This window comes from Arachis ipaensis, chromosome B5 (assembly GCF_059453495.1).
Source record: "Arachis ipaensis isolate K30076 ecotype BB chromosome B5, ASM5945349v1, whole genome shotgun sequence".
Lineage (NCBI taxonomy): Eukaryota > Viridiplantae > Streptophyta > Magnoliopsida > Fabales > Fabaceae > Arachis > Arachis ipaensis.
Window position 1 is genome coordinate 132,623,990 of NC_142440.1, and position 27,107 is coordinate 132,651,096.

Sequence of the window (27,107 nt, forward strand, 5' to 3'; positions counted from 1 at the left end):
GGACCGAATGCCCAAATAGAAGATGATGTACTGGACAAAGATCTCCAACCTACTATAAAAAGCACACAACAACCAGAAATAACTAGTGAGCCACCAAATGTACCCACACAATTACCAAAAGTAACCTTTCAAGAGCCACCAAGAACCATTCAGCCCCCAAATGCACCCACCCAACCCAATTTACCTACATATCAATCTCCCTCAATACCGTCGCAACCGTTGGAGAAGATTCCTCCACACCCTCAACTATCACATGTGCCAGTTGCAAGTGAAGAAACTGGACACCAAAATTCAGTTTTTGCAGAGTCAGTTACTCCCACGCTTGATAAAGGTACTGCAGAATCTGTTGAGGTTTTTACACAATACATCCCATAGCCTTGCAATGAACCGGATCTCAGGATACTGGCATCCAAAATGAGAAGGAAACACCCGGTGAAGAGGGTCAACCCAGTAATTCACAGCTCGAACCAGATATAAACCCAAAAGTTGGTGGTGGGAGTCAAAAGAAGAGGAAGAGACGGTCAACAGAGAGGCCTCCTCCATCAGGGCAAACCTTCATACCTAACTAGGATACAAATAAGCATCCTTAAATTTTTATACGTGTGGAGAGTGAAGATATGTCGGATGCAGGTGCAGGCATGCACTGTCATGAGTCGGAAGAGCTGGATTCTATTGCAAGTGATGATGAAACGAGTCAGCAGGCAACATTTCCACAAGGAAATGCAGATGCTCCAGTTAGGGAAGTAAGAAAGGGTCAACCACTGCACAGTTGAAAGAAGGATCAAGCGAAAGCAGCAACTCTACTCCAAATACATGAAGCAAACATGTTTATATTATGTTATTTTGTTGGATCTGTAGTTTATGTTATAATTGTTGGATATGTCACATACTTTATTCTGTTTTTCTTATGTTTTGGTTTTCGGTATGGATGGATAATCATTGTTGATACTTATACTTATAAGTTGAATGTTTCAGTAACTCAGTTACTATGTATATAGCAGGTTATTTTACCTCTGTTTCATGTTATTATGGTATACCATAAAAACTAAACAAAAATACCGATTAGTAATGGATATTTTTTGCAAGTTATGTATTTTGTAAGACTATATTTAACATTTCTTATATTCGTCATGTGTACAAATGTCCGACTCTCAATCGAGCATGGGTATTTTTGTCATGACAACCATATCACAACCAAGAACATTAACCACAATAACATCGAACAGACATGAAACAACTAGCCAGGGCATTGCATTGCATAATCATAGACGAACAATTACTCAGACTCAAAACCTCCTGAAAATCAGATACACAAAGCACACAAGGTTACACACCACCACGATTGACAGAGTCATAAGCCACAATCTAAGGCTACTAACTTTAGCTTCAATCCTCCCTAACTTGATGAGCATCTTCACTTTAGCCTCAGCCTCAAGAACATCTTCGTGCATCTTTCTTTCTGACAATCCTCTCCTCAAACCCTCCCACTGACCATTGATTTCGTCTACCCATACAAAGAAGCTGCAGCTTGAGGTCTATCAATGGCAAAGAAAAATTAGATCAGACACGCATTCACCTCACATAGAACAGAGTGTACAAAGGGTTTACCTTCCATTTGGGACAACGGACGAACCAGCTCCCAGGATTCATCGCGGTCCCCGACTGTAACAACGTCACCCCCAACCCACAGAAGCATCTGCCATTGAACTTCCTATGATGCACCCGCTTTGAAATTGAGCTTCCAGATACACTACAGCTCGCATTCAAAGATGGAGTAAAGAGTCTTCGCCTCGACATTAGTAAATCTTCGAAGAATTTTGTCAATCTAAGGCTAGGGTTCGTGTTTGAGATGACAGAAGTTTTGAATTTGGGAAATTTTGGGGTTTAAGGTTCATTATAACGGTTAAACAGCTCAGCAAGCCACGTATGAATCCCCCTAGGCCACGTAACACCGTGATGTGCCACGTAGGGAGCGTCACTAATGGAATCACCGCCAGAATAACGATTGGTTAGTTTCGTCCCACGAATGTCATTATTGATGAGTACATTAGGTAATTTCTTTCTTCCGTGAATAGATTTGTCGACATTTTCAACTTTCATGAATAGAAATGGTAGTTTATTTTTTTCAATTTAGTAAAATGCGATAGTAACATTAATTATTCTGTATGTAATTATTTAGTTAGTCCCACGTGAAATAAAAAAGTTATCAAAGATAATATGAATAATGGACAAATTATCAATAAACAAAAATATATAATTAATGAATTTTAATCCATAACTAATTTAGGTGTGATTGAAGGAAATAATAATTAATTTTATTTTGATATTAGAAATAAATAGTTATTTTGTGTTTATACAATATATTATAATTGAAAGAATATATCCTATTCTTTCACTGTGTTGCCATTCTTTTAGAAATAGCAAATTTCATTTGATTATCACTCTAGAATTTCAATGCAAAATTTAGAGAAATCCAACTATTATGAAAGCCGGATTACTATAAAAATAACTATTACACTCTTTGAATATAGTCCTTCTATAAATTCTACATAATATAAAATATTTGTTACCAAAACTTTTGTAACTATTATGAAATTGAAGAAATATAACTATATTTTAATCGATTTAGGTTAATCGAATAATTATTTTATTCGTCCACTTAAATAAGTATCGAAAAATTAAATTCTATCTTATGTTTGTCGAGCTAAAAAATGCAGTGAAACAAAAAAAAAAGAAGAAATACAACTTTTTCATCTATCACTTCAAAATATAGCTAATTATAGAGGGATTCAATTTTGAATTTCCAAGAATTTGAGTGTTATAGCATCTATTCTCTATTTCTCTTTACAAAAAGGTTCAGAGCATGGCATCATGCTCCAAAGGAAGAAAAATGAAAAACATTGAGGAAGTCATATATTGAACAATATCACTGACTTTGATATATCAATGTCCTCTTCCACTATTGGCATGGTACGTGCACGAAGCTTGATCCAAAAGTTTCCGAAACAGTGAATATAGTTCTTGTACACAATACACACTTACATACTTCTCACATACTCACATACTCACATACTTACTAATTTTTTCTTCTCGGTTGCAACTGGTAGGACTCGAACCCGAGACCTTTGAGATGGGGAGGGGGTAGAATGCCATGTGAGCTATGGCTCATTGCCCATAATACTTCAAATGACCACAATTTGTGCTACATTTTCATGTGTCCGCATCCATGTCTTTAAGCTGCTTTTCTATTTTATTATTTTGCTGGATAAAGATAATAACTGATTAACTGTTACAATGTTAATATATAGCAATTTTTGTGGAGACTACTAGAATATAATTTTTGAACTCGCTTTTTAAAATCAAAAGCATCATCTTCTCCACTTCTCTTCTAGTTGTAATATGTTTTTAATTAGAACATAGAAAATGCTAAAATTGGACAAATAAATCAATTGGATATCTTAAGGAATCGATTGGTGGATTGTTTTATCATGATCCAAGCATTTCTAACATATTCAATCGATTGGTTTAGTGTCCAATCAATTGGTTCATGATTTAGTGATTTAGGGGATTCAATCTATGACAGAATAGATGTCCAATGTTTTGGCTAGTTATTCAATTGATTGGATAAAAACCCAATGGATTGATTTTCTGTCAGAAAATTTATAACGATTAATTTTGACAAAATGATTTTACCTCATCAACCTACAAAGATATAAATAGAGGCAATTGAGTCATTTATCACCAATGAGCATCATTCTTGGCAGTTATCTTAATTTATATTGATTTTACAAAGTATTTCTACACAAATTTAAGAGATATACAAAATTTTGGTTCATAGAGAAAAAAAGTATATTCAATTACTCTTCAAGAGAGTTTTGATTTGTGTTTTTGTGTGAACTATCATTGTAAGAAAAGAGATATGTAGTTTTTTCTTATTTTTGAAATTGGAACTACTTGAAGATGTTACTCTTGCATCTTTATTTGAAGGGTTTGAGGTTTTGTACAAAATGGAGAAAATATTGTAGGTGTATCAAGTACTTGTTGTTAAGAGTGGATTATGTCTTTCTTGCTCTTAAAGTTGAAATTGCTTCAAGATTCACTTACAAAATATCAGTAAAAAATCCCATCCATAGGTGTATAACGTCCTTGATATAGCGGTTTGTCTAGAACCTATAGACTCTTAGTGCTTTACCTACAAGTTTATTGAAAAAATTTGTTAAGAATCTATCTCTGTTATTACTCCAATTATTAACTAAGATGTAACCAAGTTACTACACAAATTAGAAAAATCCTGAGCTTCAAATAGCAGGAAAAAGAGCCTAGCTCGCTAGAGTGACTAAAGTATTGAAAACATTAATGATCATATAAACAAAACAGTATATTTAAAACTCAATATATATCTAAACAAAGACAAAATTTTCTTAATGTACTTAAATTTATCAATCTGATTGGACGAGAAAGAGTACTAAACTGCAGTGCATATCTATGAAACAGAGAACAGTAACACTCACATGCAACTTTAAATTGTGAAGGGATGAATCAATGATTTCAGAAAGTATGTGTGGTTAAACAAATCTACTAAACAATAATAGAAGAGAGTATATGCCATTATTTCCATTGCTATGGTCAAGAATCCTAAAGATTATTCTGAAATATGGAATGAAAACAGAGAAGATTGGTCCACGAACAGCCCAAGAAAAATCAACATATCCAAGCAAAAGGGCTGCACAAGAAACTAAGATGTGAAAAAGAAACTAGTTTATATGTTGAGAATTTTGTGAAAATAATGTGTATAGAATAAAACTTTCTTGAATTTGAGCATAAGTTTTAGAAAATGTATTAAACTTTGATAAATTAAAATTTTTAGAACAAACCTAACCTCAACAACAATATGAAGAGGGGCAACACAGCCATGAAGAATTGAAATATTAACAAACCCCTCATCTTATTTGTTCAGAAAAAATAAAAATTTTCAATGAATTTGATTCATATATATCTCAAAGAATTGTACTAATAAAAAAACAGCCAATGAACAATATATTTACCTGCTAAACGAAACTCCATGCCATATTTCCTTCACAATCTGTAATTTTAAACCCTCTTATTCAAGTGAGAAACTAAGTCTACCAAACAAAGAAAAATATGAACCAAACTATGACACTGACCTTCAAAATGTTAACTATAAGCACCCTTTTGAAAGTTGCTTCACCAAAAGGCAAAGTTTCTCACTGATTTTTATGTCCTTATAGATAAAAAATTTTAAAAAAAAAATTAAAAAAGGTAGAGTCATAGATTAGTGGCAGATCTATATCTCTGACATGCGTGTATCTTATCCTATCATCATTCATCAGCATTATTATCAAGTTCCCTAGCAAAGTGGGCATTATTGTGTTTAAGCTTTAACTCCTTTTATTTTTGGGTCCCACCAATCAGCATCCAATGTTGAAGTTGTGACATTAAAAACACCATTAAGGTATGGGACACACACACAACATTATTATGTGACAAAGCCACCATATTTGTCATGATTGTGCAGTATCTTACCAATATGCATTGAAAGTCTCAACTCTCCAGAGAACTCAAAAAAGTTTAAAAAAGGTTGATAGAAGATAAACAAATAATACATTCTGGGCCCAATGGGCTTACTAAAGATAGACAGGTGGCAAGTGGAACTCTTTGTGCTGTCCAACCAATGAGGTCCAAACCCATATTTCGGAAAATTAAGTTTTAGACACTTTAACAATTGACCAACCAAGCTTTGTCCTGCCTTAAATTCACTTAAGCAGGTCTTAAATTTAAGGTCTGGTGAATTAATTTAGATTAATCTAATAATTAGTTTACTAGTATGTTTAACTAAATATTGAGAGTTTGGAGTCGTGCGTATGACAACTCACTAGTCAGTGGCAAACCTTTAAATAAAATTTAAATCCGTAAGCGAATTAGTTCTTAACCTGTCGGATTAAGAGATACCTTGAAAAGTAAACAAAAAATTAAGACTTGGTGTATACAACTATGATAGAGGTTGAGAGATAAAGACTTAATTCTGTCTTTATATTTATATTGTGTTTAGTATAAAATGTATTGGACTGAATTATGTCTAAGTATCATATTTAGTTTAAAATAGATATAAAAATTAAAAGGTAAATTTAGAATTTATAAAGTTAAATAAAACTATTTTAAAAAAAATAATGTTAAACTTCAGTTTTCAATCTCAAAAATTTTAGTACTTTTTATCTCTATTTTCTAAAAATACTAAAAAATTTAAAATTTTATAATTTTAATTTAAATCTCTTCCCACTAAATGTAATACTAAGTTTTAGTATCCTAATCTAAATTTTAATCTCTTCAAACAAACGCTACTTATTAGTTGGAAAAAAGTTTTGAATATCAGGCAAGTATAAAAAAACATGCCTTAACTATTATTGTTTTATGTCAACAGGCATTTTAATTTTATCCCCTTATACTTTAGTGTAACTTCCGGGATACATTTTAAAAAAAAAAGGGTAATAAAATTATTTTATTTTATGCCCAATTTTTATTGTTTTTATATTTTGTGACATATATACAAAACACAAAATAACATGGAAGGAACCGACTTTAGGAACATCCCCTAAAAACGAAAGCACAAGTTGGTGAAAGTGACATGCATATATGAATATTGAATTGAATATTATAATAAAATGATAAAAGGGCAGTTCCGTGTCTACAATTATTATTGTTATTGTTTGTCATTTGTTAAAACTAGTCAAAATCTTTCGCTTTCAAACACCTCCATCCACCACCACCACTTTCTTCCCTTTCCCTTTCATATTCTTTGTAAACTCAAACACGCACCCCTCTCTCTCTAACTCCAACTCTTTTAACATTTGAGGTCATCATATTCAACATTTTCACATTCATCCATTAGAATATATAATTTAGCTAGCTTCCCCCAATAAAGTACAATTGATGCTCCAATTTTCTTTTGGGTGTCTAATTGATGCTTCAATTTGATTATTGGTGGGACAAATTCATAGAATAATTAATTTGTAAGTAAAATAATATATAAATCTCTTAAGGTAATATTTTTATGTGTAATTTTCGTGATAATAAATGTGAATAAATTACGTTTAAATTAATTTTTTTATTCTGATCATAATAATTAATTTAAAGGTAATATTTTTATGTATGAGATTGTAAAAAAAATTATTTGTATTTTTTTAGAAATTAATATATCCAAAAAATAAAATTTTCAAAAACTTATTTATCACTCTACTCTTAATTTTATTTATGAAAATGTCAATCCACAAGACCACAACTTACGTATGCAATGTGTTATACTAGTTACTTCAAATAATGAACATTTTAATTAGTTAAATGACTCTTGAGACTTGAGGCTTTGTCTTTTCTATTCTAATAAATGCCTTGACTCTTAATCCTTAAGGAAACATTTTATTAGTTCTCAATTTTATTTAACGTCGTGCTATATTTTATCATGTCATTGAAGCTTCGAACATAATTGTATAGTTGTCTGATATAAAATCATTGAAGTACTTTTAATTCAAAAAACTAAAACTTTGTTGAGACTTGAGAGACAATCTTAACACAATATCAAGCTTTTATGGAAAAAAAAAATTAGAATTCAATCTATATTTTCAAATAAAAAAATAAAATAAAAAATATTTCACCACTAAATAATATATAAAAAAATTCTATAAGTAAAATTGTTAAACGGAGCCAGTTCGATTCGTTTAAGCCTATAAATTATATAAAACGTATTTATTTTTTATTTATTTATAGTTAATTCTACAGATTATATGAATTACTTCAAAGTATTTTGTTGCGATAAGGATGTATAATGAGGTGGATGTCTATTAATAATATGAGCGGTTAAAATTTTTAAGAGAAACTTAAAATTCTTATGGAAGATCAATTTTTAATAAAATTTGAAAATAATAAACTCATACATGTATAAATAAGGTTCTATAGCCTCAACATAGTATATGAAATGAAAATATATATATATATGTTCTATCTCAGTTATATTGAAATACTAATATTAGAAAATATTAATACTAAAATTATCCATTTATATTTCTATATTTTATATCTATTTCTTTTTCCTTATTTATTTATCTTACAACACGTTATCAGCATGAGATTCTGATCAAAATTTAGGAAGATTTAGGTAATAAATTTACATTATATCAAAGCTCTCTCATTTTAAATTTAATGCTCTTGATATATCTGAAAACAATTATTTATCATGAATATTAGATGCCGAAATTCATCTTGATTCAATGAATTTTGGAGATACCATTAAGACTAAAAATAATGCATCCCAAAGAATAAAACCAAAGTTATGATCTTCCTTCATCGTCATCTTGACGAAGGATTGAAAAATGAACATCTCACGCTAAAAGATCTTGCAGATCTGTGGAAGAACCTTGAAGAAATGTATAATCATCAAAAGATAATGATACTTTCTCAAGTCCGATATGAGTGGACACACTTGCGTCTACAAGGTTTTAAATTCATAAATGAATACAATTCAACAATGTTTCGAATTATCTCACAAATAAAATTATGTGGGGAAAAGATAACTGATAATGACATATTAGAGAAAACTTTCTTAACCTTCTATGCCTCGAATGTACTCCTGAATGCAGCAGTATCTAGAAAAAGAAATTAAAAAATATTCTGAGTTAATTTCTTACTTTCTTGTTGCTAAACTTAACTATGAATTGCTTTTAAGAAATCATGAAGCGCGTTCAGCTGGCGCCGCCCCATTTCCTGAAGCAAATGCGGCAAATCATAACCCCAAAAAAGGTAGATGGCAAGGTTTTGATAACAAGAAAAATTATGGACGAAAGAAAAAATATGTTCACAAGAAAGGATCTCACCAGAAGTGGGATATAAAAAAGAAATAATGGACAAAATAAATTAATAGAAGATAAATATTTCCGTTGTAGTGGAAAAGGTCATTGGTCACATACCTGTTATACCCCAAGGCACTTAGTTGATCTTTATTAAGTATCTTTGAAAAAGGATGACAAAGGAAAGGAAACAAATTTTGTTTTAAATGATGTTATTAAAAATTATACCACTCATTATGAAGGATCTGATTTCTTTGAGAATCTTAAAGGAAATATTGGCTATTTGATCAATAATGGAAAAGTTTAATATTTAGATTTGTTAAGTATTTATATAAATAAATAACGTATAAAAAACTTCTTGTTAAGTTATATTCTCTATATATTTGAATTTTAAGTATGATGTATATAAATAATGTTTAATAAAATATTTATATTTATGTTTATGAATTTCAAAATCATTAAATGTGTTAAGTTTTAAAATAATAATAATAGTAATAAAAATAAAATTTTAGTATATGACACTAGTTTTATGTACAGTGCTTTTTAGAAAAACAATTTCAATCAGGAATACAATTTTACTATGCATGTACTACTACTCATTTTATTATTATTATTTGTCTTTAAAAAAATGACAAAGATATATAATGAAGATGTTTGCCTTGCGAATAGTGCAAGTTCGTATACCATTCTCAAAAATAATATCTATTTTACTCATCTTGTATCAAAAGAAGAAAGTATTAATACCATTATTGACTCATGTAATGTCATAGAGGGCTCTGGAAAAGCTATAATTTTATTTTCCGACGAAACAAAATTCATAATAAATAATGCACTATTGTCTACTAAATCTCTAAGGAACTTGTTGAGTTTTAAAGATATTTGCCGAAATGGATATCATATTGAAACAATGAATGAGGGAAATCATGAGTACTTATGTATCACAACTCGTTATTCAAATAAAAATGTTATATTAGAAAAGTTGTCCTCATTTTCTTCTGGGTTATATTATACTAAAATTAGTGCAATTGAATCACATGCCATTATAAACCAGAAGTTTACTAATCCAAATAAATTCATAATTTGGCATGATCGACTGGGGCATCTTGGAACAACCATGATGTGGAGAATTATTGAAAATTTCTGTGGACATTCACTAAAGAACCAGAAGATTCTTAAATCCAGTGAATTTTGTTGTGTTGCATGTTCTCGGGAAAAGTTAATTTTAAGGTCATCACCAATAAAGATTGGATTTGAGTCTCCTAAATTCCTAAAAAGGATTCAAGGCGATATATGTGGACTATTCATCCACCATGTGCATCTTTAAAATATTTTATGGTCCTATTAGACGCATTTTCGATATGGTCACATATGTGCTTATTCACTACAACAATTCCAGCAGATAGCGACGGAAATTTTGCGGCGGTTTTATAAAACCATCGCAAAACAGCAACCTGCGGCACATATAGCGGCGGTTATTGGTTCTGGCTGCAATCAGGACAACATTTAGCGTCGGTTTTTCTCAAACTGCCGCTATATTGCAATCAGGCTTGCATTTAGCGGCGTCTTTTCAAAAACCACCGCTATATGTACCGTCGGATGAGTTATTGTTTTACATTTTGCGGCGGTTTTGTTTAAACTGCCGCAAAATGTGTATTACCACATATTGCAATGTTTTCTTTAGTAATAACCATCTGGGTATAATCTAGTTAAGTAAACACTACTATCTTAAGCTACATATGTTTAAATCATTGTTACTTAAACTCGTAACACTTTTTTTACATTCGTTTTACGTAAAAAAAATTTACAAGTTAAATAAGCTATATATGTTAACTTATGTGAACAAATTTACCAATAAGATTTTCTTGTTTACTTTATTGGCATTTAAATTTGCATTCAAACATGGATGTAAAAGATGAAAATAAAATCATACTCTGAACTAATTAAAAATCAAACATTTTCTAAAAATAATAATTATAAATATTTCTATAAAATATTAAAAATAATAATTAAAAATATTTTCTACAAGTCATTAAAAATTCAAAATTTTATAATTTTACCAAAATTATAATTTTAAATTTTAAATTTTTTATTTTAATAATTTGTTGAGCATTTATTAAAATAAAAATTTAAATTTTTTTAATAACAATCTTAACTTGTATTCTTAGATATAAGAATTCATAATAACTAAATTTAAAATTAATTAATGTTTTATTAAAATTAAATATTAAATAGAATAAAAATATTTTTATATGAAAACCAATTAATCATCTGCATATTATCGTGGTTAATAGATTCAATAATACTAACTGACCAATAAAATATATTGTTTTTGGCAAATATTTCACTACTTTTAAATATTAAAGACTAAATTCTAAATCTTAATAAATATTTTTAGAAAATTATTGATTTTTAATAATTTATAAAAAATATTTATAATTATTATTTTTTATTTATGATTGAATGTACTCTTTGTTGAATTCATTATAGATATTATTAAATGTACTCTTTATTGTACTCTTTGTATACGATTGGATCATATATAAATAGATGTAAATTAATTCGATCTACTATGGTTCAAAATTAATTCGAAGCAGACCCATTCGAATTACTAGGGACGTCCTAGCGTGCATAATTTGAATCACCCTGATTCGAACTACCCTAAGACTACATGCAGGCATAATTCAAATTGGACAAATTCGAATTACAAGCAGTACTACTAATTCGAATAGGACTAATTCAAATTAGTGTTGGTTTGTCTAATTCGAATGAGACTGATTCGAATTACATAAGAATGTGCTTTTGGGAGATCTGGTAATGTTTTTCATTTTGGTAGAATTATGTAATTTGGTCCTCCATTTGATTTAATTGTGTATTTTACCCAATATATAAGGTGCCTATAATGACTATGATCAGATATAAAATATACAACAAAAAATTGTGTGGCAATCAATTGTGTTCATATGATATATATAATTATTAGCGCTATATACATTGAAGAGACATTTGGCTTGGTGGTAACATGACATTGTTAAAGCTTTTCCTTCTTCCAGGTTCCAAGAGCCCTACCTTCTTCATTTGTGGAAGGCATTACATAGTTGATATTCTACAGTGATCCACACGTTGTGGGTTTATTGGTGGAAGTGCGGGTTTAATGATTGAGTCGATTGGACCACCGGACGGTCCGGTCCGATTCTAATAACTATGAACGGAAATACTAAAATTTTGCGGCGGTTTAGAACCGCCGCAAAACAAATGCTATTTTCGTTTATTTGCTATTTAGCGGCGGTTTGTGCAAAATTGATAGACGTTTAGCGGCGGTTAGCTAAAACCGCCGCTATCCGTTTACCCACGCCCTATCTTCCGACGTTTCATTAAACCGCCGTGAAACGTTTTGCGGCGGTTCAAAACCGCGGCTGAGTGCCGCTTTTGTGAGATTACTTTCTTAAATTATTCGATTAAAAGCATATTTTCCAAAAAATCTAATCAAAGCGATTCGTCTTGATAATGTTGGTGAATTTACTTCCCAAGCCTTTGATGCTTATTGTATGGCAAATGGTATAAGTGTTGAACATCCAATAGCTTATGTTCATACACAAAATGGACTAGTAGAGTCACTCATTAAACGGCTCAAATTAATTGCTAGACCCTTACTTATGAGAATAAATCTCCCAACTTCTGCTTGGGGCATGATATTTTACATGTTGCAGCACTTATTTGATTAAGGCCAACAAGTTATCATCAATTCTCTCCTCTGCAATTAGCTTTTGGCTAGTAGCTAAATATTTTCCATTTGAGAATATTTGGGTGTACGATATATGTTTCAATTGCCCCACCTTCTCGTACCAAAATGGGACCCCAAAGAAAATTAAAATTTTATGTGGTATATGATTCTCCCTCTATAGTGAAATATCTTGATATACAAACAAGAGATATGTTTAAAGCTCGATTTACAGACTGTCATTTTGATGAATCAAAATTTTCAACATTAGGGAGAGAGAATAAGCTTCTTGAAAAAGAACTTAATTGGAATGCATCATCCTTGATGCATTTAGATCCTCGATCAGGGCAATGTGAACTAGAAGTTCAAAAGATTATACATTTGCAAATAATAGCAAATGAATTTTCTGATGCATTTTCTGGATTACTAAATCCTATATACCAAGTGAAAATGTTCTAATTTGAATTGATGTCCCAGTCAGACAAATGGCCACCAAAACAAATTCACGTCAGAAGCATGGTAGGCCTGTTGATTCCAAAGACAAAAATCATCGAAAAAAAAGAGGTAAATACTATTGTTGTTGAAAAGGATAAAGACATAGTAAAGACACCTACAATTGTCCAAAACTTTGATATAGTTTTGACGCCAAAAGACATTCAGGTATCTGAAAATACTGAAAATTGTGAAAATGATGAGATATCGATAAATTATGTCTTTACAAGAGAAAAATGAAACCGAAATAAAATAATTGTCAATAAAATATTTACATATAATGTGGCATTACACATGGAAAGAAATTATAAAGGCTAAGTTAGACTCACTTTTAAAATGTGAAGTCTTTGGACCTGTAGTCCGTACACCAAAAGATGTAAAACCTGTTGGATACAAATGGGTATTTGTCAGAAAACGAAATGAGAAAAATAAAGTTGTACACTATAAAGCTCGACTTGTGGCGCAAGGTTTTTCACAAAGGCTCGGTATAGATTATGAAGAAATATATTTTCTTGTAGTAGATGCAATAACATTGCATCATTTGGTCAGTTTATCCGTATACCATAAACTACATATGCATCTAATAGATGTGGTAACAGGTTATATATGCGGATCATTAGATCGTGATATCTATATGAAAGTCCCTAAAGGATTAAAAATATCTAAACCATCCCATAAATATTCGCAGGGGTTATACTCAGTAAAATTACAAAAATATTTATATGGTCTAAAGCAATCTAGACGAATGTGGTATAATTATCTTAATAAGCATCTGGCCAAAAACAGATTTAAGAATGATAATATCAGCCCATATGTTTTCGTAAAGAAATATGCATCTGGATTCATTATAATTGCTATGTACGTTGATAATTTAAATATCATTAGAACTCCTAAAGAGATTCCAACAATTATAAAAGCTCTAAAAGAAGAGTTTGAAATGAAAGATCTTGAAAAGACTAAATTTTGTCTCGGCCTGCAGATCAAGCATACAAAATTTGGATCTTTATTCATCAAACAACATACACAGAAAAGATCTTGAAGAGATTTTATATGGATAAGTCACATCCATTAAGTACCCCAATGATCATAAGGTCTCTAGAGGTGGAAAATGATCAATTCCGTCCTAAAGAAGAAAATAAAGATATCCTTGGTTTTGAAGTACCATATCTTAGTGTCATTGGAGCACTAATGTATCTTACTAATAATACACGGCCTGACATATCATTTGCGGTGAATTTACTAGCAATGTATAGTTCCCCTCCAACCAGAAGACATTGGAATGGAATCAAACAAATTTTTTGATATCTTCATGGAACAATTGATATGGGTTTGTTTTATCCATATGATCCAAGTCACAATTAGTTGGCTATGCAGATGCTGGATACTTGTTTGATCTACACAAAGAAAAATATCAAACAGGATATCTATTCACATATAGTGATACAACTATATCATGGAGGTCCACGAAACAGACAATAACAGCAACATTCTCTAATCATGTTGAAATACTAGCGATACATGAAGCAAGTCGCGAGTGTTTTTGCTTTAGGAGTTTAATCCAATATATTCTGTCATCATGTGGACTGATTGATCATAAAATAGCTCCAACCATTCTGTTTGAAGATAATATAGCATGCATTACTCAACTTAAGGGTGGATACATCAAAGGTGATAGAACAAAGTATATTTCTCCCAAATTCTTTTTCACTCATGACTTTTAAAATAAAGAAACAATTGATATCCAATAGATCCGCTCAAGTGATAATCTGGCAGATCTATTTACAAAGTCACTTCCAAAATCCTCCTTTAAAAGATTGGTACATCAGATTAGAATGCGCCGATTTCGAGATATTAAATAATGTCGACAAGAGGTGGAGACTGTACTATTTTTTCCTTGGTCAAGTTTTTATCCCTACTGGATTTTTCTTGACAAGGTTTTTAACGAGACAATCATCATCACAAATGATATTGTACTCTTTTTTCTTCACTAAAGATTTTTTTTTTCCATTAGATTTTTCTTTAGTAAGGTTTTAACAAGGCATATTCTTAAATGGTTATTCAAGGAGGAGTGTTGTGATAAGAATGTATGAGGTGGATATCCATTAATAATATGGGCGGCTGAAGTTTTCAAGAGAGAGACTTAAGATTCTCACAGAAAATCAATCTTTAATAAAATTTGAAAATGATGAACTCATACGTGTACAAATAAAGTTTCATAGTCTGAGATATAATACACAAAATACAAAATCACTCCTGCATAAAATACTTCTCTCTTTTTTTTTATATACTAAAATATATATATTCTATCTCAATTATATTAAAATACTAATATTAAAAAAAAATAATACTAAAATTATTTATTTATATTTTTATACTTTATATCTATTTTTTTAATTTATTTATCTTACAACATATTTGACTTATTTTGATAGTCCTATTCATACGAGTTGGGTGTGTTGTATTCGCATATTATTAGGTAACTTAGCTAACTAGAGTAATAAATTAAGTTGTTGATTTTTCACTCGAAGGATTATATATTACCAATTCACAAATACTATATATATAAAACAAAATTATGTGATGTTAACGTTTTGGTTAACAGGGATAGATTCAAGAAATTTGTGCGGCTATACGTGTTGGGAATGTGGATCTCCCTAAAAAATGACAAGGAAAGAAGGAAAGAAAGAGACAGAGATTTTGATTGAAGGTATGGACTGAGTCTCTGTGTCTTTTGTCTTCTTGAATTGTTAATTAATTACTCTAAACAGAGACTTTGAAATTCAGAAAATGTTGGCCATGATGCATCAAATGCTTACTTGTAGATTGTGACCTAAGGCTTCACTATACCGGAAGCAAAAAGGACTTGTGATTATGACTATTGATATACACCTTAAACCATTGTTTCGGGCAATCTATTATTCTATATTTCTATTATATATTAGGGTACATACATATGAACAATAATAATAAAACTCAGCAAATATTCATTTTAAATGTATAATTTTTAAAGTTTTGAATGTATAATTTTTCAACTTTTAGATGTGTAAAATTTTTGTTGATTAATTTTTGTTGTTTTGTAATGAGTAATATTAAGTAATTAAATTTTTTTTAAACCAACATCGGTCAATTTTTTAAAATTTTTTTTCAACCAAGCGATTTAACATTTTTTTATCTTTCCAAAAAAAAAAAAGCAAATCGTCTTGGCGATTTTACTTTTTAATATTTTTTTTAATTACAAATGGTTTTTAACGATTTCACTTTATTCTATATTCGTCCTTAAATTCCGGCTAAAATCCAAAAAAAAAAAATCTATTTTTTTTAACTTTACAAAAAAGTTTCATATGTAAAAAAAGTAGCCCTATTCATCGACTAGTAATATTACTAATATTTTTAAGAACAAAATTAACTCATATTTAGAAGAAAGTCTCCGATTCTCCAAAAGATTTTGATCTTTCAATTGATTCAACATCAAATTTTTGAAAACAAAAAAATGATCATCATTATGTTGAAAAGACTGGGGGGAATAATTAAATAAAAAGGATTAGAGAAACTCACACGAAAACAAGAAAAAAGTCACAGCATTGCGTTTAGCTGATAAATAATCATATTTTATGCATAAATATTAGCACCTTTAAAATATCACAAGTATATACCATTTTTTTTGTTGAAATAACCTTTTCACATAATTAATTTGGTTTGTTATATATATATATATATTTTGTCAAGACAATTTTATTAGTTACAACTGTAACCTGCTAGCTAAATAGATATATTAAATTGTTAATGCATACATATATAAAAATAAAAGAATTTTATTTTTTTTGGTATTTAAAACAAAAGAATTGTTGTAACCAATAAAAACTAAAGAAAACTAAGAGTAATAAGTTGTGATTGGGCCGGACTCCGAAAACAAAAAAGACTAACTAATTATATAATTTCTTATCATACAGGCGTGCAAGGAGATTTTGACTTAAATAGCCCCGGAAATATTAAAAATTAATAAATTATTATACATAGACGAAAAAGAAAAGGCTTAGGTTGATAGGAAACTTGAATTGATTTTGTGTATTGGGAAATTAAATTATTCAAAAATAAATTGAAGGGAGAAAAATACTACCTAGGCAAATCCAAATCTAATTAATATTGTGAGTGACATAATCGTTTCATATTTTTATTTTCCTAATATAAATGAATGGACTATGATTTACATGAGTCACAATCATAACAGGTTGCCCACATGCGAATGTGGCTATCATCACCCTAAGCCCTCACCTCCCCTCACAAAATAACTGGTACTGCTTCTCCACTCCCTCTCTAACTACCATCCAACATTATTATTATTATTATTATTATTATTATTATTATTATTCACCACATTCCTCAATTTGTAAGTCAATCACTAATATAAATTATAGATCTAAATTTTATTTAAGAATTTACTTTTAAAACAATAAATTACGATATAAATAAGGTAAAATTTGAATCTTCTATTATTATTATAGAAAAATAAATTGATTTCATTACATATTTATATCATTGGTAAAAAAGTTTGTAATTAAATATCTTTAATTTATATCTATTAACATGTAAGTAAAAATATTTTTTTTAAATCTTCTAATTAAAAATAAAAACTTACATACTCTTAAAAAATTGTATTTTTAGAACTGATAACCACTAACTTTTAAAGTTTCGTTACTTTTTAAATATGAATAACTGAATAAGAATGGACAGTTATATTATTTTAAAGCACATGTCAAATATAATTTTAATTTTAAAAAATAAAATTGGTTAAATAAAATTTTTAAATACTTTTTGTGTTAAATTATATAACCTTATTGTATATGAGTTTGGATGGGATTTTATAAAATAACAAAGTTCAATTAAGGAATTAATAAGAAAGAGAGGGAAAAAATTGGCTGAATGATTGTTGATTAAAATAAAGATTAACCATAATTATGACTTAATGAAAGCAGAGATAGAAGAAATAAGAGATATGATAGGTTCCCAAAGGTTGCTATCTAAGTGTCACTTTAAGAAAAACATATTTAAACACCTCCAAAGAAAAGAACAACACAATCAATCACTTTCTTCCCCTATCAACATCGGAGACCCATGGAATTCTTGGACGGTTCCCTCTTCCTTCCTTATGAGGGTGGGGGTTCCCCAAAAAGCTCAAAGCATAAACAAAGCTTTTCAAACACCATATCATAAAACACCAAAGGAGGAAAAGACAAATCATGTGAGAGGACCCCTTAGACTTGTGTGTGTGTGTGTGTGCATTTTATCATTTTTCTAAAGTAGTTATTGGAAGCAGACCCATCAGTGATCATCGGAATTCAGAACCCATCCCCCCACACACGAGTCATAAATCCGTCATAATGTATTATTAGGGTGATCATTCATCATTCCCATTAGATCTAAATGATCAGCATTTATAATTCAGATTAGCGGGGAAAATCAAAATAAATCAATTTTAAAGTAATTACCAAAATTTTAAAAACAGACATTTTAGTTTTTAAAAAAATAAATATACAAAAACATCTTTAAAGTTTTATTTCGGTAGATATTTTTAATTTATTTTTCGACAGAATAATTATCTAAATCAATTCTAAAAAACTTTTAAGTGGATATTTTACTCCAAAAAAATTTAATACACAGGTCAAATTCCTAACTTTTTTTTTCATTAGACATAATCACATAACAATTCATTGTCTATAAAAAAAGTCAAATAAAATAAAATAAAATTATTATTATTATTATTATTATTATTATTATTATTATTATTATTATTATTAATACTATACCATAATTTTTTGGACAAAAATAGTGATAAAATTTATTCATTAGATTCTTATATATGTATTTATAATATAAAAATTTTTTTTACATAATAATAATAATAATAATAATAATAATAATAATAATAATAATAATAATAATAATAATAATAATAATGTCCAATAAAATTATTAGTGATTATTCTATAAAAAATTTAAGGTTGAAACTATTTGATATTTTTGTATTTAATATAATCAAAAGATGTTTTATTTCAAAAAAATATGTTTGTATTAAAAAAAATATTTTAATTTGAATTTTAAAGCATCATTATTCACCTTACTTGTTTCTAACGAAAAGAGTGTATCAATATGCTAGTGTTATCGTCCACATGCACAAAGCTAAGCTAATAATAATACGATTGACATATAATAAAAGTAAAATGGACGGGAGACTGTTATGTTTGATAGAAAAAAATGTTAAGGATTGATCTGTGTATTAATTTATTTTTAGAGACTAAAATATTCACTTTTAAAATTCTTGAAAACTAATTTAAGTAATTACTCTGTTGAAAAATAGATTAAAAACTGATTTATCTGTTGGAATAAATCTTTAAAGATTAATCTATGTATTAATTTTTTTTTAGAAACTAAAGTGTCAATTTTATTAATTTTTAAAGATTAATTTAAATAATTATTTATCAATTTATTTTGGTTATTACTTATTATTATTTTTTGAAGTTAATCAGCTATATTTGACTTTTTATTTTTTTAGCAACAGAACTAACAAACAAAAGAGAATATATATATATTATTATTATTTTTTGAAGTTAATCAGCTATATTTGACTTTTTATTTTTTTAGCAACAGAACTAACAAACAAAAGAGAATATATATATATATATATTAATTAGTATAACTTATGTAATGTTTATAATTATATTATTTTACCAAATATTAATAATTAATCTGATTTAATGAAATTATTTTTTTATGTTTTATAAAATTCTTAGCAGATATGAGAGAGAATAAATATCCAAACATATGTAAATCAGTCTGACTTGGTTAGGAGGTTTTTTATTTAAATAAAATAAAGAGAGATCAATATTATCAAATTCTCTTAAATTTATTAATATATAAATTATTTCAAGCTGTGTAATTTTGATAATATGTAAAACACCACACCCTATGACGATTTATGCATGGAACTTATTCAAAAAATACATATAAATCGTCTCAGAGCACTGAACTTTTCAAGTTGTATCTAACTCATTCTAGGGTAGGACGAATTATACATTTTTTCCCTAAATTACTAGGGGGTAGCACGATTTACGTGCAAAAATCTAAGGCACAATAGGCTGTGACAATTTACGTTTGAATACATAAAGCTCAAGACCTCAGGATGATTTATGAAGACAAAGAGGCTATAAATAAATGATTATGATATATAACGAGTCATAGATGAATTGAGAGTTTTGGGAGAGATGGCTAAGAGTGTGTTTTTGCTAGTTCATTATCGAGAAAAAATTGATGAAAACACAAGTGAGGGTGTTACATTCTCTAGTAAAAAGTAGATTGGAGTGTTTGTAAATCCTTCAACGAGTTTATTGGATTTACAAATAGTACATTACAGAAGTTAAGAAAGTGCGACAAAAATGTGTAAAGTAAGTATTTTTCAGATTCCTATCTCACTCAGGTAAGGTTATGTTAAGTTTGAAAAGTATGAAATGTTCGGCAATGATGACATGCGAGTTATATTTCACAGTGAATCTAGATATTTAGATTTGGGGAATATGGAGTTGATTGTGAAAATGGTTGATGTAAAGGGTAGTTCTGGAAGATCTGCTTTGAATCTGCCAACCGGCATGATAGAGAGGAGTTCTAGTGCCATTCCAACTAGTAACAAGGTTACTACCCATGTTTTGTTTTCATCATTTACAGCAGATTTGTCCGTTCAGGCAGATAATATAGATGACTTGGGTGATGTGCTCAGAAAGCTTGCAGCTGCAATGAAAGCAACACCTGTATTGGATGGTACACTGGCATTCTTGGAGGTCAGAGATAGGGATCCACTTGCTGAGGCTGTAGGTGATGATAGATCGGATTTGGAACCACCCATTATTGGTGATGATACCGACGACAAGGAAGAGACAACATGGGTTGGGAGATTGCAAGCTCAGTTAAGCTCTCAGACACAACAGTACCCTCCACACTTCTCTAATTTGGATCTTGAGGCAATGAATCAATCGGTATTTTCAAATCAAAAGCTTCCTACTATTTCATGGAGACGGGTCTAACAGACGAGTTTCAAATTGGCAAGAGGTTCCAAAGCAAAGAGGAAGCTATATTGACAGTGAAGAGTTATAATATTTGCCGGGATGTTGAGTATAAAGTATTTGGGTCCGATCGATTGAAGTATCACGAAAAGTGTGTGCAGTTTGAGAATGGATGTAATTAGCTGATACGTGTGACTATGCGGTAGAGGAAAGGCTATTGGAAATTCTGAAAGTACAATGGGTTAGACATATGTCTTGCAATAGAGATATCTACCAATCACATGTAGCTCGATTATCATGTTATTTGTGCATTAATTCTATCACTGGTCATGACAGATACATCAATCTCCGTGAAAGTATTGCAGAATGCAGTGTCATTAAAATTTGGTTTCATGCTTAGTTACAGGAAGGTGTGGATAGCTAAGCAGAAGGCGACTGCACATGTATATGATGATTGGGAGGAGTCTTACAACCTGATTTCGAGGTGGATCATCGGGGTTCAGATATATATGCCTGGTACTATAGCAGTGTTGCGTACTTTACCTGTTAGGGATGATAATACGGTTGATGGAACGAGGGTATTTTTACATCGATTGTTTTAGACGTTTCCTCCGTGTGTTGAGGCCTTCAAGTATTGCAAGCCACTGATATCTATCGACGGTACTCATTTGTATGGCAAGTATAAAGATACTCTACTAATGCGATTGCACAAGATGGAAACTCAAACATTCTCTCAGTTGCGTTCGGGTTAGTCGAGGGTGAGAACACGGATTCGTGGAAATTTTTTCTGAGTCACCTTTGTCAACATGTGACTCCACAGCCCGGCATTCTAGTTATCTCTGACTGCCACAACACAATCAAGGCTGCGTTGGTTGCCAAAGACAGTGGGTGGCTCCCACTGACCACATATCGTGCATCCTATGCAAGACATATAGCTGCTAATTTCGTACTAAACTTCAAATCTAAAGATGCACGAAAGATTCTTGTGAATGTAGCATACGTAAATACTGACTATGAGCATCAATATTACATGGATATTGTAACACCCTACCACACAGAGCTTTACACTTAAGTCATAAAACAAAGGTGGTGTGGTATTACGACCTCTAAAATAAAATATATATACGTATAATAATTGAAAGAACGTAGTATACTAGGAGCCTTGAAGAATAGATAAAGCAAAATCGTAAAATTAAAAGCGCAACACTCAGGAATAAGGATTACTTGCATATGAAGAAAGCTAAGGTTCATATATATATATATATACAGAAAGTGAGAATAGAGGGTCAAGAGTACAAAATAACAAGCTCCTAACTCAGCCTGCGAAGCTAAGGCTGGCCAGAGAATATTTACATACATATATATAAAACCTAACCCAAAATACACAAAAGAAACCCTAGTTCTCCATACACCTCTAAGAGGTACAAAAGTAAAATAAGTTATTAGGAGAGTTCTTTACATATGGTCATATATAAACAGTACACAACATAATGTCTCAAAAGATCCACTTCACTGCAGAAACTCTAAACGCCTAGCGAGGTGCCTCTCGACCTGCATCTGAAAAATAACAATATCGTATGGGATGAGAATCGGGGTTCTCAGTATGGTAAAGGTGCCACATACATAAGATATAAGGTCCGGGGAAAGCCAGAGGCAATCCTAGAACTCTGACACTTAGATTATAAAACATAAAGAACTAAAACAGAAACCATAAGTCAAGGTAGTTCTCTAAGGCTTCCTAAACTTAAACAAAACTTTAACATAACCTTCCATCATCCACTTTCCTCCAAAACCTCCAACTCTGGTAGAACCACACAGACAAACAAGCAGACAATCGCAAACACAGGTAGAATACAAGTACTATAGATAGCAAACATAATAATTAAACATAGTAAGTTCACTTAGGCATTTCCAATTAATGCACAAGCAAGCAATTCAAACAATATGCATATGATGCATGCCTGTCCTATGGCTGATGAATCTCATCTGTCGATTGTCAAGTCAACCCAACAAGTTCAGCTGCTAAACCCTGAACTGTCCCTCGATGCGCATCCCCAAGAGTCTATGCATAGCTTTTTCTCATTCATATATATAAATTTTGCTCATTGGAGGATATCCTTCCTGGGAATTTATACGTGCCCGGTCACCCTTACGTTGTAGGGTCAACAGAGTATCGAGTCTCAACCTAGAATACGTGGCGGCAAGCCACTGCTCTTTACCGAGAAAAACTCGTATCTCAGATAACATAAGTGCATAAGCCTCATTTTCATTCATACTCATTCATAATCATTTCATAACCATTCATTATAGCCATAACATCACTTATACATCATATATTTTGCACTTTTATACATAATTCATCATAACCCGGAACAAGTGGGGCAAACCACACCCTTGCATCTACCCGGAAAGCCTCTATACTAACCAACCTAGAGCAAGTGGGGCGAAACTACAACCCTTGCGTCTACCTAGGAAGTACGTTCTCATATGCCCATGAGGAACAAAGGAGGGGATCCTAATGTCCCACCATCTCGCTAGGAGCGATTTTACGATACCAGGAGGAACAAAGAAGGGGATTCTCACCTTCCACCATCTCCTGGGGTCGCACTTTCAAGAAAGAGTGCTCAGATGTAACATTTATTCCTTTCTTTAATCATCTTTATATTATAAAAAGTATAATATAAATACGTGCAACCTATCTCCTCATACCTAATTCATCACTTCTCAAGCTTTTTTCATCTCCAAGTTACTTCATCTTCCTAGTTTAAACCCTTTCACTACCACTATAACTCATTTCTAGGGTCCTAGAGGGTAAAAATAGAGGTTTAAAACTTCAAAACCATGTTTAAATCATAAAAATGTACATTACTTAGAAACAGAGTGTGTACATGCACACACTTGTGCAATTGTTCATACGTTTGCGTGCACACCTGGTGTGCGTACGCACGTCTGCCAAAACACACAGGGTGTGCGTGCACTCCAGAGTGTGCGAATACTCTCAGCAGTAGGCATGTCCCTGTGTGTACGTGGGCACTATAGTGTGCGTACGCAGGTTTTCTGAAAATCACAGGATGTGCGTGCGCACTCGCACAAGAGAAAATGTTACCCCTGTTAGGCGTGTGCGCACATCAGTGTGCGTATGCACACAAACCAGAAATTATGGTTTTGCTGTAACTTGAAAAAATCAGCTTTTTGCATAAAATTTACGACATCCATAACTTCCTCTACAAAATTCCGTTTTTCACAAAATTTATACCGTTTTAAAGCTTGTAAAATCATCTTTGATTTGAAATAATTTTCATTTCCATCCAAAATTTGAGGCTCCAGTTATGAACCACCGAAGTTCGTTAAAAATTAAGCTTTCATCCAAAATATCAAACCTCCATTTTTACCACAACAAACTCAATACCAACATTCTATGCATACAACCAACACCACAACATACCATATCACAACAACATAATCTCCGTATCCTACCACAATCATCCATACCTCAATATTACACAATCTCATACATAATTCCTCAATTAACCAACAAAATCATCAATAATTCATCACATATACATATTCATTCCTAACATTAAATCATCATTAAATCATCATATAGCATTCTATTTTCATCACCAACATTAATCACTAAACCAATGCTCACCCTATTACAATAATTACCATCAAGGCACTAAGCAATTAACATATTCATGCATTCCCACTTATGCTATGGTCATCTAGTCTAAGTTTTCACAAAATATTATATATTAAATACAAGAAACAAAAACCATACCTTGGCCGATTTCTCCCCTAAGTCAAAAACACCCAAAGTGAGAGATCACAAGCCTCCAACACCGAAACCTCAATACCCAAGGCTCAAACAAGCTTCCAATCTCTTCAAATGAGTTCTAATTTCACATATACATACTACCTAACACATATTATCACATTCATATACCAATTTCAATACCCAAACACATGTAATCAAGGGATTCACTAGGATTAGAGTTGTCTTACCTTACCAACATGAAATTGAAGTAAGACCTAACAAATTCACAACGTCAAAATGCTCCTAAACATCAAGATTCAACAAAATCTCAACACCAAAACTTAGCAAATTTCGAAATTGGGGATGAGAGAATCGAAACAAAAATTGTGAATTTCTTACCTAATTAAGTACTGGGCATTGTAGAGCTCGACGCTGCGATTACGTGGCCGCAAACGGTGTAGCGATCAGAGTTCCGGATAAAAAGTTATTTGGATTTGAATATAGAAGTGAGGGTTTGGATTTTGGAATGGTGTTTTCCCCCTTGGCTGAGCTTTTGTGTTCTTTGCATGTGGAAGGAGAGAGAATGAGCTGAAGCTCATTCATTTAAGTAAGCGGGTTGGGCCCACGGGCTCGGTTTGGGTCCAGTTCGATCGGTTCGGTCTGTTCAGCCCAATTTTGGGCCAAATTCTTTAAAATTAGAGTCAAAATTATTATTTTAATTAGCTCTACCTCATTAAATTATAAAATTTATATTTTAAATTTATTTTATTAAAAATTAATTTATTGATTAATTATTTGTCAATTTTATGAGATTTACAAATATCTTGAAGCAGGAAGACCTGGCAATGGTTGATTGGTGCCACAGGATTAGATTAGAGTTGTGGACCCAACATTGGGATGACGGCTGCGCGATACGGTCATATGACAACCAATATTTCTTAGTGTATTAATGTTGTCCTAAAGGGTACACGTAACCTACCCAATGGTTCACTTGTTAAGTCAACATATGGGCGTTTGGCTGAGTGCTTTGTCAGGAAAGGAAAGGAAGAAAAGTTGCAGCTTGGGGATAGGTAAGAATTTTGTTAGACACTCGTGAAGGTAATTGAGAAAAATCTACAGGCCTCTAGAAACACGCGGGTTGAACTGTAAGACAGAGGAAACTCGGAGTTTGTTGTGGATGAGATTGCACTGACAGGGGAAAGAATTGCTTTGAGTGCGTATAGGCTTTCGCTATCTTCACGCACATGTAACTGTGGATATTTTCAAACCCTCCATTATCAATGTCATCATGTACTTGCAGCTTGTTGGTATTTCAGACTGGATTGGAGGATTTATGTTGATGACGTGTATCGTATCAGCACCGTGTTCAATGTTTATAAGATGGGTTTCTCTCCACCAATTCATGATGACTTGCTGCCCTTGTATGAGGGTCTTCAAGTTATCCCTGATCCCAGCATGATGCAAACGATAGTTGGTCGTCCTCGGACTGCAAGGATAAGAAATAGTGTGGATGAGACTGATCATAATCACCCAAAGAGATGTGGTATTGGAGGCTTCTAGGACATACTAGAAGACAATGTTCCCATCGCCCAAGTGCTTCTAATTCTCATGAAGGGAGCAATGCATTGTCGTTTGTGACTTTCTTGTTAGCTTATGTTATTTCCAGGTCATCTTAATTCATTAGGATTTTATGTTAGCTTTATCTTTTGTTTCAAGTGATGCACTACTTGTGTTTTTTAGTAACAATGTCTTGGATAATGTGGTGAATATTTTCTGTTAGTAGTAAATTTATGTAAATCATTTTTATTTTATAGTTGTTTTCCTTGATCCACTAAATTTTACACCCAATTTGACATTAACTCTGATAATACAATAACATAATAAGTTGGTACTACAATACGAGTCAAAGAGTTCAAAATATAAGAGTTACAAACACAATGTACCATGATAGCTAAAAGATACAATAACATAGCAATAACAACAATAAAATAATACTGAAATACCCAAACCCACTAGCTAACACATATATGACTCAGTGCCACACTTTGCTGGATTAATGATGCGCTTCTTCCTCTGGGTGACTGGTACATATGGATCTGGTGGCTGAACCACAGCAGCTGAAACCTGCTTTGGCTGATCAGTAGATGGTCTCTGTATATGTCCACCAAAGGCAAATGCCGAAGTGTCACCCATAGCAAACAGATCTCCCTGACAACCAGTCGACGCTTCATTTAG

General features: G+C 31.4%; 1 protein-coding gene and 1 long non-coding RNA gene across 2 annotated transcripts; one reads left to right on the plus strand and one right to left on the minus strand.

The window, feature by feature from the left end:
- Window positions 1–2,777: 2,777 nt before the first annotated feature.
- LOC107643988 (uncharacterized) lies at window positions 2,778–5,361 on the minus strand. The gene is made up of 4 exons (XR_015883189.1): window positions 5,166–5,361; window positions 5,046–5,083; window positions 4,105–4,192; window positions 2,778–3,261 (listed from the first exon to the last, which is right to left on the minus strand). It is a non-coding gene; the product is annotated as an uncharacterized LOC107643988 (long non-coding RNA).
- A 15,205-nt stretch (window positions 5,362–20,566) lies between these two features.
- Window positions 20,567–26,432, plus strand: LOC148565826 (uncharacterized). The gene is made up of 5 exons (XM_088487250.1): window positions 20,567–21,088; window positions 21,403–21,693; window positions 21,936–22,154; window positions 25,836–25,942; window positions 26,189–26,432. Exons 1-5 carry the CDS (start codon window positions 20,567–20,569, stop codon window positions 26,430–26,432), a joined length of 1,383 nt encoding a protein of 460 aa, XP_088343376.1.
- Window positions 26,433–27,107: the final 675 nt, after the last annotated feature.

Coding starts and splice junctions, on each gene's coding strand:
- LOC148565826 (XM_088487250.1), top strand. CDS start 20,567: ATGTTCGGCAATGATGACATGCGAGTTATATTTCACAGTGAATCTAGA. Junction 21,089..21,402: donor TTGAGGCAATGAATCAATCG/GTATTTTCAAAT, acceptor AATCACATGTAG/CTCGATTATCATGTTATTTG. Junction 22,155..25,835: donor ATCAATATTACATGGATATT/GTAACACCCTAC, acceptor GTTGTCCTAAAG/GGTACACGTAACCTACCCAA.